Source organism: Sus scrofa, chromosome 7 (assembly GCF_054392235.1).
Source record: "Sus scrofa isolate SSC_HxYL_T2T_F1_AM1 chromosome 7, Sscrofa_HxYL_maternal_Yorkshire_Landrace_v2.0, whole genome shotgun sequence".
Lineage (NCBI taxonomy): Eukaryota > Metazoa > Chordata > Mammalia > Artiodactyla > Suidae > Sus > Sus scrofa.
Window position 1 is genome coordinate 89,886,833 of NC_139389.1, and position 20,562 is coordinate 89,907,394.

Here is a 20,562-nt window from a genome sequence, read left to right on the forward strand (position 1 = left end):
TACAGCAAAGTGAACCAGCCATACATATACATATATACCAATTCTTTTTTAGAGGTCATTACAGAGATTTAATAGATTTTTCTAAGCTCTCTAGTAGACCCCTGTTACCAATTGATTTTGCAAATAGTACTGTAAATTTGCCAATTCCAATGTTCCAAACCAACCCATCTCCCAATGCCCACTGCAACATCTCCCTTTTGGTAACCATATGTTCGGTTTTGAAATCTTTGAGTCTGTTTCTGTTTTGTGAATAAGTCTTTTCATATCATTTTTTATTAGATTCCACACATAAGTGATCTTATATAATATTTTTCTTTCTCTAATTTACTTCACTTAGTATGATAATCTCTAGGTCCATCCATGTTGCTGGTAAGTGGAATTATTTCATCCATTTTTACGGTCAAGTAATATTCCATTGTACCACATCTTCATTTTCCAATCCTCTGTTGATGGACTTTTGCCTTATTACCACATCGTGGTTATTGTAAATAATGAACACTGAGGTGCATGTATCCTTTCTAATTATGGCTTTCTCTAGCTATAAGCCCAGGAGTGGGATTACTGTATCATATGGTAGGTCGATATTTAGTTTTTAGGGAAGTTCCACATTGCTCTCCACCGTAGTTGTACCAACCTACAATCCCACCAGCAGTATAGGAGGGTTCTCTTTTGTCCACACCCTCGCCAGAATTTATTGTCTACAGACTTTTGATAATGGCCATTCTGACTAGTGTGGAATGATATCTCATTAATAGTTTTGATTTTCTGTGCTCTAATAATTAGTGATGATGAGAGTTTTTGTCATGTCTTTTTTGGCCCATGTCTCTGTTTTCTTTGGAGAAATGTCTATTTAGATCTTTTGATCATTTTTTTGATTGGGTTGTTTGAGATTTTTTCTTTATATAAAGCTGTAGGAGATATTTGTATATTTTGGAGATTAATCCCGTATCTATCACTTCACATGCAAAGATTTTCTCCAATTTGTGGGTTGTCTTAACTTTTTTTTTTTTTTTTTTTTTTTTTGCTTTCCATGGCTGCATTCACAACATATGGAGATTCACAGGCTAAGGGGTGAACTGCAGCTTCAGGTGCCAGCCTAGACTACAGCAACAGCAACACCAGATCTAAGCTGCATCTGCGACCTACAATACAGCTCATGGCAATGCTGAATCTTTAACCCACTGACCCAGGCCAGGGATCAAATATACATCCTCATGGATATTAGTCAGGTTTGTTGCCACTGAGCCACGATGGGAACTCCTGTCTTTTCATTTTTAGTGATTTCCTTTGCTGTGCAAAAGCTTTTGCGTTTAATTAGGTCCCACTGGTTTCTGCTTATTTTTATTGTCAGTATTCTAGGAGGAGGATCACACAAGATGTTGCTGTGATTTATATCAAAGAGCGTTCTGCCTATGTTTTCCTCTAGGATTTTGATCGTATCTGGGCTTACATTTAGGTTTTTAATTCATTTTGCGTTTATTTTTCTCTATGGTGCTAGAGAATGTTCTAACTTCATTCTTTTCCATGTAGCTGTCCAGTTTTCCCCAAATCACTTACTGAAAACACTGTCTTTTCTCCATTGTATATTCTTGCCTCCTTTGTCATAGATTAGTTCACCATAGGTGCATGGGTTTATCTCTAAGCTTTATACTCTCTCCCATTGATCTACATTTCTTTTTTATGCTAGTATCATGTAGCTTTGAGGTAAAGTCTGAAGTCCGGAAGCCTAATTCTTCCAGTTCTGTTTTTCTTTCTCAATTATCATAGATTCTTTAAAGTGGTAGCTGTTTTCAATTTCATAAGAGAAAGACTCTACACAGGAAGCACAAGCTATAGCAGTATTGTTGCTCTTAATCAATATTCTCTTCTATGACCCCTCATCCTCATCCAGTTCTATGGATCCATATTGCTTGCTCAGTGAGGTAACCCAGCTCATTTATGAGCAGTCTGAACTTCTGGTTAAAATGTTCTTGTCAGCCTATTGTTGCTATAATTACTCTTTTACACTTATCATAAACTATGAAGCCTCCAAGGGACGACTAAGTGGATCCTTAGTTTTAGAAATATTCTTTTTTTTTTTTTTTTTTTTTAATGCTTGAACCTGTAGCATGTGGAGGTTCCTGGGCCAGGGACTGAATCCGAGCTGCAGTGAAAACTGTGCCACAGCATGGCAACACCCAATCCTGAAACCCATTGCACTCAGGTCGCCGCAGTGATCTGAGCTGCTGTAGTCAGATTCTTAAGCTATTGTGCCACAGTGGGAACTCCTTAAAAATAGTCTTCACTGTATCACCCATTAAGAAGCATTAAGTCTATATTTATCAAACTGGGGATAAAAAATGAGATAACTCATTCTTGTGATGTTCCTCTAACATGAGGAACTTCAAATAACAGATAAGCAGTTAAAAAACTAGGTGTATTAGAATATATACTATGTCTCATCAAAGAAGCATTTTTTCCACTCCAGCAGTTCCTAATATTTCAGTGACGGAAAACAGAAACAGCACCAGAAATTAGCTGAGATTCAAGATAAGAGGAACTACTATTTCCTCCATCCCTTTGGTTTACAGAACCATGTATTTTATCTATAGGGGGCATAGCACCATTTGAAGACCATTCAATATATACATCCTGAAGGACAGACCCTAGATCTGCAGTGTGTCATCTTCAAACTGGTGTCTCAGTTATAATTTAACAGGCTATTCCAATGTTCTATCAGATCCCAGTTGCGCAATATATGATAGGATCAATTGGTTCCACAGTTATCGTGCTTTTGTGCATTTTCTACTCTACAATGTGGGTACTCTTGGCTTAAGGAAATAATATGCACAATTTCATTTTGGAAATCCAACACTGTGAACACTTGGATAGCAGTGCTTGCCAAAGCAATCAAAGTAGGAAAGATAATCTATGCTCAGAATATTTATTAATACCAGGAAGGACAAATCTCTGTATCTTCTGGTTTAGGAGTTCAATGTCTGTAACTACTTTCAAGCGATTGATTTCTGTCCTCAAAAGATGGTACCATTTCAAGGATCTACCTATACTGCTGAAAGCCCAATCATTCTATAGTGGCAGAAGTTAACAAAAGCTTGTGTAAGAGGCCTACTCTAGATCTTACACAGTCTCCCTTTTTACCAAGACATCCTCTTCATTTCCATGGGTTCATTGCACAAGCATTAGGTTGGCTGAGGAGAGGTTAACAACCATTTATCCGTTCAATTACCTAGTTAAATACTTTATACATAGGCAATGATGATTTAAGTTAAATTCTCATTGCACCAATAAGTTGTGTGATTTCTATCATCTGGCTAAAATATGACTGATAGATCCCACTTCAATAAAAAAGAGAAATATTTAAATGGTTTCATTAAATTTAGCAAACATTTAAGGAAACAAATTCTTAAACTTCTTAAGAAATATATTAAAAAGGAAAAAAAAAAGTTTATAAGGTGGGATAAAATAAAGGGTCTGAGTGTCAAATCAACCACATAAGAAACAGAGTTTACTGAGTTTCAATTTTTCTAACAACTCAAATATAGAGGAAATTGCAAGACACAAGTAAAGCAAAAATCTGAGACTGTAAATACAACTCCCCAGGTTCTTTCTTATTGCAATAGGATGCTCTTTGACCTAGATTTAAAATGAGGTCTCCACTGATACATGAAGGATATACCTTACAAAAAGTCATGAAATCTATTTTGGTCATGAAATCACTCCCTTTCATATTCCAGTAATTACAGAGTAAGTATTAATATTTTTTTGTGGGTTGTGTCACAGAAAGCCTAAATTCCAAGTTAATTTATCAAAGGCAAACTAGAAGGACAGGATATATCCTTCCTATTTTTTGTTTTGTTTTGTTTTCAGGTTTTTGGTTGTTTTTTTTTTTCTGTTTTGGTTTTGTTTTTTGTTGTTGTTGTTGTTGTTTTTTGTTTTTGTTTTTGTTTTTTCTTTTTAGGGCTGCATCTGTGGCATAAGGAAGTTCCCAGACTAGGAGTCGAATCAGAGCTACAGCTGCCAGCCACAGTCACAGCCACTGTAACTCGGGATCTGAGCCATATTTGAGACCTACATCATAGCTCACAGCAATGCCAGATCCCCGACCCACTGAGGGAGACCTGTGGATATATCATATTAATAACATTCTATTATCTATCTAATAATAAATACCACTCAGTATGTTTTTTTGAAGATTTGACCAGGTAATTTTTTCCTGTTATTCTGATTGAGTTTCCCACCAGCTATCATTTTATCTCTCTCTGTTTCTGTATATCTCTACCTGTCTCCTCCCACCTTCCCTCTTCCTCTTAATTACCATGAAAGAGCAGATCGATTATAGACCAGTTATCAATCCTTTCTTTTTTCAATAGTCAGAATATATACATTGACTTTTTAGGACCACACCTGCAGCATATGGAAGTTCCCAGGCTAGGGGTCTAATCAAAGCTATGGCTGCTGGCTTATGCCACAGCAATGTCAGATCCAAGCCACATCTGCAACCTATACCACAGCTTGAGGCAATGCCAGATACTTTAACCCACCAAGTGAGGACATGGATTGAACCTGAATCCTCCTGGATAGTAGTCGAGTTCATTACCTCTGAGACACAACAGGAACTCCATCAATAGTCAGAATATTTTTACAGTAACAGTATAATAAAGTAACATTATAATAAAGGAAAATTGTAACCCAAATTGTGTATCCCTTCAACACAGTCACAAAAATTGAAAAAGCAGTAACAAAGTAAAACCAGTGATATATAAGTAGGTCGAAACACCAAGGTAACTCAGCTTTATTCCTAGACTGTAAGGTTTCTTTATCAGTTGTAAATCAATTTAACATGTTAAAGATATGAGAAAGAAAAATCATAGAAACAATTTGATGGATACAGAAAAAGCATTTGATAAAATCCAGTACCCACTCTTAATAAATTCTAATGAAAAAGCGTTAGAAAATTAGGAATAGAAGGTACATTGGGTTGAATAATGTTCCCAAAACATTCATGTTCACCAGAACCTCAGGATGTGTGCTTATTTGGAAACAGCTATGCAGATTTCACTAAGGTAAATTAAGATCTTCATTAAGGTAAATCAAGATGAGATTGTGTTGAAATCCACTGAATGACCTTACACTGTACAGAAAGGGACACAAAGAGACGCAGAAAGGAGGCTCAGTGAAGACAGAGGCAGAGATTGGAGTTTTGCTGCCACAAGCCAAAGAATATCAGAAGCCACTAGGAGCTGGAAGTGGTAAAGAAAAATTATCTCCCAGAGTCTTCAATAGAAGCATGGCTCTATCAACACCTTGATTTTGGACATTGGTCCTCCAGAACTTTGAAAGCTTAAATTTTTTTTTTTTTGAACCACCAAGTCCGTGGTAATTCGTTAAGCAGCCCTAGAAAACTAACCTAGAAGAAAACTAATTCTGATCCATGATATTTACACGACAGTTACAGTTTATGTTGCAGGTGATGTGAAACATGGACAGCTCTACCCCTGAGATCAAAAATATGCCCACATTCTTTCAATAACTAATTCTATTTTGCATTTCAATGCAGGGTCTTGTGAGTAAAATAAGGCAAGAACACTAAATAAAATGTATAAATATGGAAATTATAAATAAAACTGATACTCTTCACAGACAACATTGTCATGTACAAATTAGTTATCTTTCCCACAGTCTTCTATAGCATACCCTACCTCTTCATAATAGTAAATGATCTGATCTACAAAACAGAAACAGACTCACGGACATAGAGAACAGACTTGTGGTTGCCATGGTGGAAAGGGAGGAAGGAGAATGGAAGGGAGTTTGGGGTTGGTTGATGCAAACTATTAACATTTAAGTGGATAAGCAATGAGGTCCTACTGTACAGCACAGGGAACTATATCCAATTTCTTGGGATAGAACATGATGGAAGTTAGTATGAAAAAAAGAATGTATAAATGTGCATGACTGGGTCACTATGATATACAGCAGAAATTGGCATAAAACTGTAAATCAACTATACACCTATAAAGATAAAATTTTAGAAACTGAACTTAGTACACTACTGCTTATTTTCTTCCTGTATCTTTCCATAGATGATAAAATAAATGAGTTCAGGAATTACTAGGGAGTACATCAAAATATAAACATATTCTTCATACTGTTTTCAAAGTAAAGAGATAAAAGCAAAGACAGTTGAGCTTCTATTAAAGCAAAACCAAAATCACAGGATTGTCAGACTACATACAAGTTTTGAAATCAATTGAAAGTACTATGTAACACAAAGGAGATATATGGGGATCACATAGTTTTGTATCACAAAGTATTACGTGATTTACAAAACTCTAGGAAGAGGACCCACTGGTGTAAGGCAGGGTATCTCAGCCTCAGCTGTACTGATACTTTAGGAAGTCTACATCTTTGTTGTGGGGAGATGTTCTATGTATTGTAGAATTTGGGGCGGTCTCCAGGGTCTATACCCAATAGATGCCAGTAACAGCAAGCCCTTCCTTCCAAACTGTGACAACCAAAAATATTTGCAGGCATTTCAAAATGTCACCTGAGGGACAAAATCATTCTGACTTGAGAATCAATTATTTAAAGGTCTTATAGGAATTTTACTCAGTTCATTCTTATGGAGCTCAAGTCACATGCTAACTCCAAGTGTTCAGTCCACACTGCTCAAGCAGCAAACCACACAAGGTTTCTGAGTATTTTTTTAAAAAAAGACATTCTATATGAAAAACATACAGTGTGATTCACTTATAGGGGTCCACCAAAATCTCCATACAGTATTCGAATTTGTCTTAGAAACTTCAAGTACCATAGTATCTACTCTAAAATAGTAGGCCCCCGCCAGAAAGTATCATAAAGAGAAGATAAATCTGTGAATTTGGGAGATTTCACACTCTCTAGCATCCTGTGTTGCAAAGTTGTCTAAAGTGTTGGTACTTCCTGCTTGTCAGGCCCAATCAGCATTATAGGAGCAGTGTAATGGACCTAAATGATATCCTATAGAATAGATAACTAGAGAAAGAATAGAGGCCTGATATAAAACAATGAACGTATTTTGCTGGATGGACCTGCCCACCGAAGGCAAATTTTTTTTTTGCCTTTTTTTTTTTTTTTGTCTTTTTGCCATTTCTTAGACCACTCCCGCAACATATGGAGGTTCCCAGGCTAGGGGTCTAATCGGAGCTGTAGCCACTGGCCTATGCCAGAGCCACAGCAACGTGGAATCCGAGCCGCGTCTGCAACCTACACCACAGCTCACCGCAACACCAGATCCTTAACCCACTGAGCAAGGCCAGGAACCAAACCTGCAAACTCATGGTTCCTAGTCGGATTCGTTAATCACTGAGCCACCACGTGAACTCCACAAAATTTTTCTGAACATTTTTACTAAAAAATATAGAGGGAGGAAAGCATTTACTAGACTGATAATTATACGTGAGCAATGAGATGAATACTGATTTAATCTAACAATAATTCATATCTGGAACAACAGATATGATTGATATTACCACCTGATTAATTTTAGCATAATATATTGTCATTCTTAAAGATCTACTAGTCTTCTTTACAAATCAAATAGCCAAGTTGAAAGTGAATATGGCAGAAATCCAAAGTGCATATTTGGGAGAGTGACACCAGTCCGATGGTGGAACAGAAAATCCCAGCTCTTATTACTCCAGGGAAACACCTAACAATGCTATGCATGCTAAAATACTTTTATGAGATGTCCAGAACCCAGTAAAGAAGCTCCAAATGAGTGAAACACTGAGAATAGCCTCATTGAATTGGGAAAGAGCAGTTTCTCTACCTGCAAAAGCACTTCTCCCAAGCCAACACAGCTCAGTACCTTGAAAGATCACATCATACCTAGATTTCTCCCATGGAAAAAGAGAAGGTGGAGCTGTTGCAAGGACTACAGTGTTATGGTAACCACCCAAGAGGCCAGTTTCTATCTTGCAACACACAAGCACTGATAGAACCAGTGAAATATGGACCCCTGGGGGCAACAAAAACAAAGGAAATGGGCAGGTGGCTTCCTGAAAAAACAAACGAAAGACTAAAAAAATAAACAAATTAATCTAAGAATAGTATTTTTTAAATATAAATGAAAACAACAAACTTTTATCTAGACAAAGAAAAAGAGGAGACAAAGTCATAAATGAAAGAAGAGATTAAAACAGATAACACAAATTTAAAAGAGCATAAGAGTTACTATGAATACTACATGCCAACAAATTGGATAACCTATAAGAAAAGGATAAACTTCTAGACACATGCAACTTATCAGGATAGAATCATAAAAAAAAAAAAAAAAACAGAAAATCTAAGCAAAACTATAAGAAGTAAGGAGATCAAATCAGTAATCAAAATCCCCTAACAAAACCCAGGACTAGATGGATTCACTGGTGAATTCTAAAAGACATTTAAAGAAGAAATAATAAAAATCCATCTCAAACTTTTTCATAAAGTTAAATAGGAAAGATTACTTCTAAATTCATTTTCTGAAGCCAGCACCAATATTTAGGAAGCCCTTATATCAAAATTAGACAAAGACCATATAAACGAAAATACAGGCCAATACCTTTGAGCAACATAGATGCAAAAATCCTCAACACAGTTATTAGCAAATGGAATTCATTAGCACATTAAAATGATCATACAACATGGACAAGTGGAACTTATCCCGGGGAGTCAAGAACAGATCATCACATGCAAATCAATTAATATATTGTAGATGATTAACAGAATGAAGAATAAACACCACAAGATTATTTCAATAGATGCAGAAAAGAATTTAAAAACATTAAACACAATTCCATGATAAAACCTCTCCACAAACAAAATATAAAGATTTTACATAAACATAATAAAGTTTATTGATGAAAATCCCAAAATTAACATCATAGTCAATGGTGAAAAGATGAAAGCTTTTTCTTTAAGTTCGGGATCAAGGTAAGGATACCCACTCACAATCATTTTACTCAACACAGTACTACAAGTTCCAGCCAGAGAAACAGACCAGAAAAAGAAATAAATCAATAAGAACTGGAAAAGAACAAGCAAAACTGTCATTATTTTCAGATAACATGTTACTATTTACAGAAAACATTAAAGACCCACTAAAATATTGATCAAACCAATAAATGAATTCAGTAAAATTTCAGGATACAAAATCAATATACAGAAAATTTTCTGTGTTCTATACACTAACAACAATATATCAGAAAGAGAGATTAAGAAAAATCCCATTTATAATTATATCAAAAAGAATAAAATCCTGAGAAAAAATGTAACCAAGGAGATAAAAGATCTACACATTGAAAACTATAAGACAGTGATGAAAGACAGTGAAGATGACATAAATAATTTGAAAGATCTATGCAAGTGGATTGAAAGAATACTGTTAAAATACCCATATGACAGGAAGCATATAAAGATTCAATGCAATCCTTACCAGAATTCCAGTGGAGTTTTTACCAAAATAAAATTTTAAAAAGTTATAAAATTTGTACAGGACCCTCCCAAAAAACCCCAACTAGCCAAAGAAACCTAGAGAAAGAACAAAGCTGAGGGCATCACGTGCACTGATTTCAAACTCTATTACAAAGCTATAGTAATCAAAACAGTTATGGTGTTGAGGCATAGATCAATGGAACAAATTAGAGAGCCCAGAAATAAGCCCATGTGTATCTGTTCAATTAATTTATGACAAAGCAGCTAAAAATACTTAATAGGAGAATCACAGGCTCTTCAATAAGTGGTGTTGAGAAAACTGGAGAGCCACATGCAAAAGAATGAAATTGGACCACTATCTTACACCATATTAAAAAGTTAATGCGAAATGGATTAAAGACTTACATGTAAGATGGAACCTTTAAAACTTCTAGAAGAAAACTTAGAAGCTTCTTGGCATTGGTCTTAGCTGTGATTTTTCTGGATATGACACTGAAATTAGAAGCATTAGAAGCAATAATCAGCAAGTGTTAGTACATCAAACATCAAAGATGCAGAACATCAAAAAATGAAAAGGCAACCTACTGAAAGGAGAAAATATTTTCTAACCATATATCTCATAAGCAGTTAATATTCAAAATATGAAAAGAACTCACATGATTTAATAGCAAAAAAATCCAATTAAAAATGAGCAAAAGATTAGAATAGACATTTTTCCAGAGAAGGTATACAGACTGCCAACAGCTGTATGAAAAGACTCAACATTACTAATCATAAGGAAAATACAAATCAAAATCAAATATCTCCTCACACCTGTTAGACTGGCTATTAACAAAAAGATAAGAAATATCAAGTGTCAGAGAGGATGGGAATAATGTGCACCATTGGTGGGAAGGTAAGTTGTTGTAGCCACTGTCAAAAGCAGTATGGAGTTCCCTCAAAAAGTTGAAAATAAATCCAGCAATTCCACTTCTGTCTATTTATCTGAAGAATACAAAAACAGTATCTCTAAAAGATATGTTCAGTGGTATAATTTACAATAACCAAAATGAGGAAACAATCCAAGTGTCCCTTGATGGATGAATAGACAAAGAAATTGTGAGATGTGAGATGATTGCATATATACTCAGCCATATATATTACATATAATATATATTATATAATTAAATATTATTCAACCACAAAAAGAATGAAATCTTGCTGTTTGTGACAAAATGGATGGACCCTGAAGGCATTAGGTTAAGTTAAATAACTCAAAGAAGGGCAAATGTCATAGGAACTAACTTATATGTGGAATCTAAAACCAAATAAATAAACACCCAAGCTCACAGAGATAGAGAAGAGATTTTTTATTGCCAGACATGAAGGTTGAGAGGTGGGAAAATGGGTGAAGGACGCCTAACGGAACAAACTTCTAGATGTAAAATAAATTAGGTCATGGAGTTATAACATAAAGCATGGTGGCTATAGTTAATTACTGCATTGACTATTTGAAAGTTGCTAAGGCAGTAAAACTCAAAAGTTACCATCACAAGAAAAAAAATTTCTATAAATACATATGGTGATAGATGTTAACCTGATTTAACACAATGATCATTTTGCAACATAAACGATATTGTATGTCAGTCATACTTCAACTTAAAAAGGAATACTGTTAAGAAAATGAATGGACAAGCCACTGAACACCTATATATACCAAGGGCTAATATATACAATTGGAATATATTTTAGAGTATATAAACAGAACATATATTTCAAGAATATACGAACATATATATAACCCTAAAGTTAAAACTTAAAAAGGCAAACAACCCTTAAAAGACAGCGAGGCAGTTTCATACAAAACTAGACATACTCCTACCATATATAACAAAAACCATTATCATATATTATGTTTATAACCTAGGGAATGTTTATAGCAGTTTTATTCATTATTGCCAAAATTTGGGAGCAACCAAGATGTCCTTCAGAAGGTGAGTGAATAAATACACTGGTACATACACACAATGGAATATTATTCATTGTTACTTCTGTAGCTTGGGTCACTGCTATGGCAAATATTTGATGTCTGGCCTGAGAACGTCTGCATGCAGCATGTGTGAGGGGAAAACAAAGAAATGGTAGAACTTCAAATGAATAGTGCTAAGCTAGTCTTAAAAAGGCTACAAAGTAAAATAAACAATATTAAATAAAAAGGCTACAAATTATATGATTCTAACTATACGACAGTCTGGAAAAGACAAGACTAGGAACACAGTAAAAACATCAGCGGTTCCCACGGGTGGGTTAAGGGACAGGAATGAATAGGCTGAGCACAGAGGATTTTTAAGCAGTGAAGCTATTCTGTAGGATTATATAATGATGTATACATTTCAATATACATTTCTCAATACCCACTGAATGTACAAAACAAAGAGTGTACTGTAATGTAAACTACAGACTTCAGCTAATAAATGTGTATCGCTAGTGGCTCATCAACTGTAGCAAATACATCATCCTAAAGCAAGCTGTTAAGAAGAAGAACTTGTAGAGTGTGTGTGAGGAAGAATGTGGGAACTCTACATTTTCTGATCCGTTTTTCTGTAGACCTAAAACTGCTTGAAAAAAATTAGTTTTAAAAAATCCCAAGTGAGATTTTTCTTAGTGTAATTTGGCACTACTTTTGAAATGCCCCTCATTTGCTCAAATATCAATCCATTATTTCTTTAAATTCCAAGTGTGACAAGCAGCTAAGGGTATGCAGTGATAACTTTCTTACACTTTATATTGGTGCCAAATACTCATTCATTTAGCAGGCAATAACTCAAGGCACATCTAAGGTAAACCTGAAATTCTCCAATTGTGACAAAAAAGAACACAACATTGAGCAAAAAAATGGCTGATCAACATCATATTGAACTGCTCAATTTCCCTGTAACTCCGAAAATCTACCTTTGGGAAAATCAGTGTACACAGAAGACCGGATTTCCATAAGACAAAAAAGTATGGACAATATCCAGTCCTGCTAATTGATGTCCTTCCTAATGATATGAACTATTTTTAACTCTTTGTTTTGAGAAATGGTGGCAACCCACAAAGGGTGTTGTTAACTTCCTATGTCTCAATCTCTTGAAGCTTATGCTGAGTGAAACATGCACCTGAGCAGGTACCTAGAAAACCTAGTCTCCAAATCCTAGCAACTGGTTACAGTTTATTCCTCTATCTTTTCTCTCTCTATCTCCAGGTTCCTTTTGCTTACACTCTTTAGTTGAAGCATCTTCAATTGTCTTGTTGTATATCATTCTGGTCTCACTTTCATAATTTCTCTTACATTATGAGGTGAATTTCTCTTCAAAGAGATCTTTATTAAATTGATGTTTGAAGGAACTTCAATTTTCCTTCCTTTTTTCTCACTTAGATTGGTGGAAATAAAAAATTATGTCTTGGCTATTACATTCCAACTGAGCACAATCTGGTAGAGAAAGCTATCCCTATGTTTGGAAAAAACTGAATGACCAAACCTTAAAAACCATTATAATTACTTGAAAAACAAACTTTTTAGGTATTTAATATGTGCCAGAGCATGCTCTGATGCTTTCTATGCCTTAATTCATTTAATCCTCACAACAACACTATAAGGTGTATATGACTGTCATCCTTATTTTACAGGTGAGGAAACTGAGGGACAGGGATGAAGCAAATCATCCAAGGACACATAGCTCATAAATCAAGGAGATGGAGATTCAAACTCAGGTAGTCTGGCTCCTGAATCTGTGCTCTTATTTTGAAATTATACTATTTTTGAAATTGCTCATATCATTTTTCCTATTTCCTCCACTATTTTCACACTTTCCTTTGAAATGAGAAAATTCATAAATATTACTTGTAAAATGTAGGAATTAAGAATTAATATTTAGGAAAAATATAAAATTATAAAAATTCCACAAACTAGAGGCATTGCAGTGTAAAATCTAAATATTTCCATATACATATTTACTTCATTGGTAGTGTTTTGTATTTCATAATCTTTTTAACTTAATGGCAAATGTCATCATTTTTTCAGGTTGGTTTATCTGAATTTCTAATTTAGTTTATGCACATCAAATATCTTAAGAATATGAATTCAAGGATATTTAAAAGCTCTCTTCTTTATTCATGTAGCAAATTGCTTTTTATAGGGACTTTGATTTTAGACTGAATTTTCCCAAGTGGGAATGTTTGTCTGTTCAGCAATATTTCTATAGCATGCTTTATGCTAATACTCCACTGTAGCTCAGGGGAAATTGGCAGATACTCTGCAGCACCTATTACACATTTTGTTTGAGGAAAAAGTAAAAGGGGGGAAATTTGTACTTTTCTACTTTTATTATCTTAGATTTAGGATCTAGTTGGAAATGCAGGGTATTGAGGTCACTTTGAAAGGCACATGGTGGGGAAGTGGCTGACTTCTAGATTTTTGCCCCTCAGTGTGCAAGTGAGTGAGTGAATGAGTTCAATTCCAACGTCATTTGGTGGAGATTTACTCCAAATGCCCCAGAGGGGCTTTAGGCTTCTGAATTTGTTTAACATTCCTTATCATATTAATGTTAGCAAAGACTATCCTTTAGTCTTGCCTACATTGTGCCAGAATTTGTGCTAAGTATTGGAATATACAAAGTCAGCCAGAAGTTCCTTTCCTCAGAAATCATAGTTGAAAATAAAAAACTAATATGCAAAAACTATACTATAATTATTATAAAGAATGCACAGGCTATAACAATAATTTAGATATAGAAGCTATTAATCTTCCTAGGGTCTTCAATAAATACTTCAGAGTAGTGACATTTAACCTATCTCTCTTTTTTTTCTTTTTTATGGCCACACCTGTGGCAGAGGGAAGTTCCAGGCCTCAGGGTCGAATCAGAACTGCAGCTGCCAGCCCACAGCACAGCCACAGCAATGCCAGATCCAAGCTGCATCTGAGACTTACATAGCAGCTTGTAAAAGCCGGATCCTGAACCCACTCAGCAAGCCAGGAATTGAACCCACATCCTGATGGACATTATATTGGGTTCTTAACCCTCTGGGCCACAACAGGCACTCCAGCCTATGTCTTGAAGGAGGAAGGAAAAAAGGGAAATAACATTTGTGCCAGATAGTTTTATTCTCTCAGGTCCTCAAAACATCAGGAGAAATAAGTTATGCTTTTCCCATTTTACGGACAAATAAATTTCATCAGCATTATTGGATTGTTTGTTCTGGTTTCTATAGCCCATTAGTGGCAGAGATGGAATGGCAACTGAAGTCTATCAGGTCTTAGAGCCAAAGATGCTTCCACTTTGTGATGAAATAGCACAAAATTAAAACATATGTAAAGGCAGAGAAATTTGAAAAAATATATAATATGTTCAGTTCATAAAGGGCCTTATGTGATATACTACTGCATTTTCAGTATTCTTAATGGTAAACCCAAAAGTTCAAATAATAGAATAACATGATTATATTTGATTTTTAGATATAGATCTGAAGGCATAGTATATAGAAAAATAACCTTAGGTAATACTGGAGGCAGAGAGATCATTTGGAAGGCTTTTCAGTCGTTAAGGTGAGAATATAAATAAACCAGAATGAAGAACTGACAGTGGAAATGAAGAAAAGGAAAAAAAATCTGAGAAATATTCAGGAGGTGTAATTTTCCACCCAGGATAAGAGGCAAAGGAGGCAACAAGGGTGCTATGTAGATTCCTGGATTGGGCATCTAAATGAATGGTCATATATTTCTTAGATATTTTAAAGGTGGTAAAATCATTTGTGAGTTCAGCCTTGGGCATTTTAACTTTGAGATTCTTAAGGGATATCTATTTTTATACTACAGTATAGTCTTGGATCTACTATTCTGAGGTCTAAGGCTAGAACTACAGATATAGAAATCCTCAATAAATGGAGGTTGTTTAAAATAATAAAGCATATTTATGATAAAAAAAAAACTTAGTATAGACTCTGCAGTCCCATCAACTATCAAAGAATGTGGGTGGTGGGGGATCTGTATATTAGTAAAAGACAATAAAAGAAGAGAGAAATATAGGAGAAAAGGTGAGAGCTTTGTTATACATTTATTAGGAATGCATTCAGCTTTAAGTAACAATCCCTTATTTAGAGTCCCATAAACAAACAAGGTTTTATGTTTTTTCACATTATAAGATGTCAGAAGGTACAGCATTGCTAACATCAGTTAAAGATTTTTTAGACTGTACATACTATCATTTTTTGCTGTTCATACTATCATTTTTAACATGTGGGCATCTATCACATTAACATTGAAAGCATGGAAAAGAGCCTTCTCCACTTTGAGATTTTTATTTTAATTTAGGAAAGGAAACTTTTCACGGAATACATTGTTCTCTATCTCATCAAATCTAGGTTACATGCCCTTCTTAAACCAATCCATGGCCAATGACACTGGATTATCATGTTTCATCTGGTGGCAAGGATAAGGACTTACCTTCCTTTGAATCTGAGAAATCTCTACCAAATATCTAAATACGTAGGTATTCTTATCCAGAAACAGTGATGAAAAGACTTGGGGATAGGAAACATAAATAGCAACCAATTACAGAAGAAATTTTTTTTAAATGGATGATTAATAGTATCAAATTTGAAGAAGGAGTAAGCAGAATAAAGACTGAAAAGTGATTACTATATATGATATTTTTACAGGCTACTGTATGCTGAAGATTTTCTGGTGTGGAAGCTAGCCTTGGTTTGCTTCAATAAATTGGAAATATAAGTTAAAATAAACTTACTTGTGAAGGGTTTGATAGATAAAGGGAAAATCAGAAGGAATTACCACCATTCTGTCCTTGACAGATTTGATTTTGAAGGAGAGTTTCTATGTGTAATTGATTGAGGGAAGTGAGAAGTTGGGGTAAAGGAAACAGGTTAATTGATGCTTCTAGACCCTTGGGACGATTTAAAGTATATTTGGTGGTGCTGGACTTGAATAATGTTTGGAGCATGCACTCTGAAATCCTACAGTTCTTAATCCAAGTCCTGGCTTTGCCACTTTATCCGAGACTCAGTTTCTTCATTGGTGAAATGGGTATAATAAAACTGAACCTCTCTTATGGAATCACTAGGAGATTTGAAAGAAATGTACTTAACACAATTCTCTGAGTGTAGAAGACACTCAAATTATCTGTGATCATTATAATTGATTCTTAATTATTAATTGTCATTATATTTACTAATATTTACAATCAGGTACCAAAAATTTTACTTTTTTTTTTTTTTTTTTGTCTTTTTGCCATTTTCTTGGGCCGCTCTTGCGGCATATGGAGGTTCCCAGGCTAGGGGTCCAATCAGAGCTATAGCCACTGGCCTACACCAGAGCCACAGCAACGCAGGATCCGAGCCGCGTCTGCAACCTACACCACAGTCACAGCAACGCCGGATCATTAACCCACTGAGCCAGGGCAGGGACCGAACCTGCAACATCATGGTTCCTAGTCGGATTTGTTAACCACTGCGCCACAACGGGAACTCCATAAAATTTTACTTTATTTTAGTTTCTAATTAATACATTTACTAAAAGTGATCATGGACCAAAGATGAAACATGCCATGAACCAAGTGTTATAATTATTAAATCTTGGGAGTTCTCTGATGGCCTAGCGGGTTGAGGCTCCTGTGTTCTCACCGCTGTGGCTCTGGTTGCTGCTGTGCGGCGTAGGTTCAATCCCTGGCCCAGGAATTTCCACATACTGCCTGTGTGGCAAAAAAGAAAAAAAGAATACAAAAAAAAAAAAAAAAAAGAGAGAGAACCTGAAATAAACGTTGCAACTCTCATTTAAAAAATAAAAAATAAAAAAAAAATAAATTTTGTCATCTGAGTTCCACTTAAATTTTAAAAGCCTAAGGTAAGGAGTTTGGGAATATGTTCAAGTACTTTTGTTCTGGTGATCTCTATAAGCTCAGTGAAGTAAAGGAATATTAATGGGGTAAGAAAGGTCCAGATAAGATCATGTAGAATTGGTGTAAAAGCACTATTAATAGCAGTGTGACCGAAGAGATGATAATCATTTGGTGTGAGGACACTTGGGGCAAGTGTCAGAAAAATGATCCAAAATTTTTGAGAAAAAGAAATTTAAAAAGAGATTTAACTGTGGGAGGAAAATTAAAGTAACTCTTTTTGGCTCTATCTGCACATCTTTACAGTCACATTTTTCCCATACATCCCCAACAGTACAATAAATTTGTTGCCAAGCCTATTTGTTACAAAATCGTCATTTCTTTCTTCTCATTGATTATATCTAACTTAATTAGCAAAGAAAATAGAAAATACATGTTTTTGCCAGTGATGCTTATTCTTTTTAATTTTTATCCTCAGGTCACTTGAAAATCAGCTCTTCAGTCCCAGTCAATGGGTGGACTAAATGATTCTGTGGTCACTGAGTTTGTATTACTGGCCCTTTCTTGTTCTTGGGAGAAAAAAGTTTTTCTCACATTGATATGTTCTTTGCTCTATTTAGGGGTCATCTTGGGAAACCTTTTAATTTTGTTTTTGGTAATTTTTGACTCTCACTTACATTCTCCTATGTACTTCCTACTTGTGAATCTGTCCCTCATTGACGTGGGTCTTTCCTCTACCACCATCCCCAAGATCATCACAGACCTTTTAAATGAAGACAAAGTAATATCCTTCCAAAGTTGTATGACACAGATATGTTTCATTCATACGATAGGAGGAGCGGAGATGGTATTACTCATAGCCATGGCATTTGACAGGTGCACAGCAATCTGCAAGCCTCTTCACTACTTGAAAATCATGAATCCTAAAACATGTGTTTCATTTGTAATCACTGGCTGGGTAACTGGGGTGGTCCATGCTATGTCTCAGTTCTTATTTGTTATAAAGTTGCCATTTTGTGGGCCTAATAAAGTGGACAGCTTTTATTGCGACTTTCCTAAGATTATAAAACTTGCATGCACAGATGGAGCCGAACTTGAGTTTATCGTTACTGCCAACAGTGGCTTCATGAGTATGGGCACCTTCTTCCTGCTAATCCTTTCCTATTCCTTCATTTTGATCACTGTCTGGAAACGTTCTTCAAGAGACCTATCCAAGGCATTTGTCACTTTGTCATCTCACATCACTGTGGTCTTTTTGTTTTTCACTCCATGCATGTTTCTCTATGTCTGGTCTTCTGCTCCACCATCACTTGATAAAAATCTGTTCATTGTTGACTTTGCTATTACTCCTGTCTTGAATCCTGCCATCTACACATTGAGGAACAAAGACATTAAGGTAGCAATAAAAAGATTGTGTAAAAAGATATCTTACTCTAGATTTTGTTAATCACATCTTTTTCTGAAGCTTCAAAATTGTGTATCAAGTAGGTCCATCTCCAGTAGGCACCTCAAATTCATCAAATCCAGAATAAGTGCATTATCTGCCATCGTAACCTGCTACTACTTTACCTATGGAGTTTAAGACTGTTAGCACTACCATCATGGGGAATGTAAACGCATCATATTAAGAACTAATATTCTTACAGAGAACAGCATGGTCTGACAGAGAACATTTTAATTTTAAACTTTGGGTTATTTTTCAAATAAAGAGATATATACTAGCACTGTTTATGTTATTCATACGGACTAAAAGTAAACTTTAAATTTGTTGTGATGAATGTCAAGAATCATCACATTGAATTATTGTATTATTAAATATGTGGTCCCAGAGTGCCCTTAGTGGCTCAGGGGAAACAAATCTGACTAGTATCCATGGGGACACAGGTTCAATCCCTGGCCTCGCTCAGTCGGTTTAGGATCCAGCATTGCTATAGGCTGTGGTGTAGGTTTCAGATGCAGCTTGGGTCTGGCGTTGCTGTGGTGTGGTGTAGGCTGGCAGCTGTAGCTCTGATTTGACCCCTAGCGTGGGACCTTCCATATGCCATGGGTACGGCTCTAAAAAGATATAAATAAATAAACAAACAAACAAATAAATGTGTAGTCCCAATGGCTTTATTGTTATTTTAAATAGACAAACTCTGAATGCAAGTTTTTATTTGGAAAGTTTTCCTAGAAGACATTGGTTCAGAAATGAGGACATGAGACAAAGAAGGGAAGGATGGCACTAAAGGGTATGTTAACTGGTATCCTACTACTATGAAAAAATGAAGGACACTGTGACCCTTTAAGAAACTGTATAGATTCTATAACTTGCAGCTATCCTACTTGAGAAGCAAGGAAGCTGTGTGTTTCTATATTGGTGCAGCTCTAAGGCATTAACTCCATGGCAGTTCTGGGCTTCCCCACAAAGTGGGTTGAGCATTTATTTATTTATTTATTTAAGGCTGCTCCTGCAACATATGGAAATTCCCAGGCTAGGGGTCAAATTAGAGCTGCAGCTGCTGGCCTACACCACAGCCACAGCAACACCAGATCCAAGCTGTGTCTGTGACCTACACCACAGCTCACAGCAAGGCTAGATCCTTAACCCACTAAGTGAGGCTAGGTATCAAAACTGCATCCTCATGGATATGAGTTGGGTTCATTTCCACTGAGCCACAACGAGAATTCCTGAGTACTTCTGACATCCAAAAAAAAAAAAAAAAAAAAAAAATTCCTCAGGCAGAAAGTCTCTGGAACTTATGTTATAAAACAACCTATATTTGTGGGAATATTAAGTGCAGGGTGACATGTGTGAGGAACCAAGGGCCTCAGATACACTCCACATATTTCCATACTTAGATGTGCTCATGTTCCATGTAAGTTTACACCATCATTAATTTTTCGAACATGGGAGTGTGAATGGTACAAGTGTTTATAGGTCCTGTCACTGCATGTACTGCATGTACCTAAGATGATATTTATCATCCTCATGTTTTTATTTTTATTGAGATATAATTTATTTACAATATTAGTTTCAGATGTACAGCATAGTGATTCAGTATTTTTGTAGATTATATTCCATTTTAGGTTATTATAAGATAATGGCTATAATTCCTGTGCTATACAATACATCTCTGTTGCTTATCTATTTTATTCATAGAAGTTTGTATCTGGTATCCATCATCTTTCTCTTCCACAGCCTGCTCTAGATTCCCCTCACATTTATCCAACACTTCTGCTGATCAAGATCACCTGCCCA

At 35.6% G+C, this 20,562-nt stretch overlaps 2 protein-coding genes across 6 annotated transcripts in view; one reads left to right on the top strand and one right to left on the bottom strand.

The window, feature by feature from the left end:
• Window positions 1-20,562, bottom strand: part of LOC110261611 (uncharacterized) — a 310,291-nt gene that overhangs the window by 165,063 nt on the left and 124,666 nt on the right. For all 5 annotated transcript variants that reach the window (XM_084967019.1, XM_084967021.1, XM_084967020.1 and 2 more), the window contains exon 2: window positions 9,862-9,948. In XM_084967019.1, the coding sequence (XP_084823145.1) occupies window positions 9,899-9,948 (50 nt within the window). In that variant the 3' untranslated portion in view covers window positions 9,862-9,898. The remainder of the gene's footprint in view (window positions 1-9,861; window positions 9,949-20,562) is intronic.
• LOC110261751 (olfactory receptor 4F15-like) lies at window positions 17,833-18,768 on the top strand. The gene has a single exon (XM_021100063.2). It carries the CDS (start codon window positions 17,833-17,835, stop codon window positions 18,766-18,768), a length of 936 nt encoding a protein of 311 aa, XP_020955722.2.

Coding starts and splice junctions, on each gene's coding strand:
- LOC110261751 (XM_021100063.2), top strand. CDS start 17,833: ATGGGTGGACTAAATGATTCTGTGGTCACTGAGTTTGTATTACTGGCC.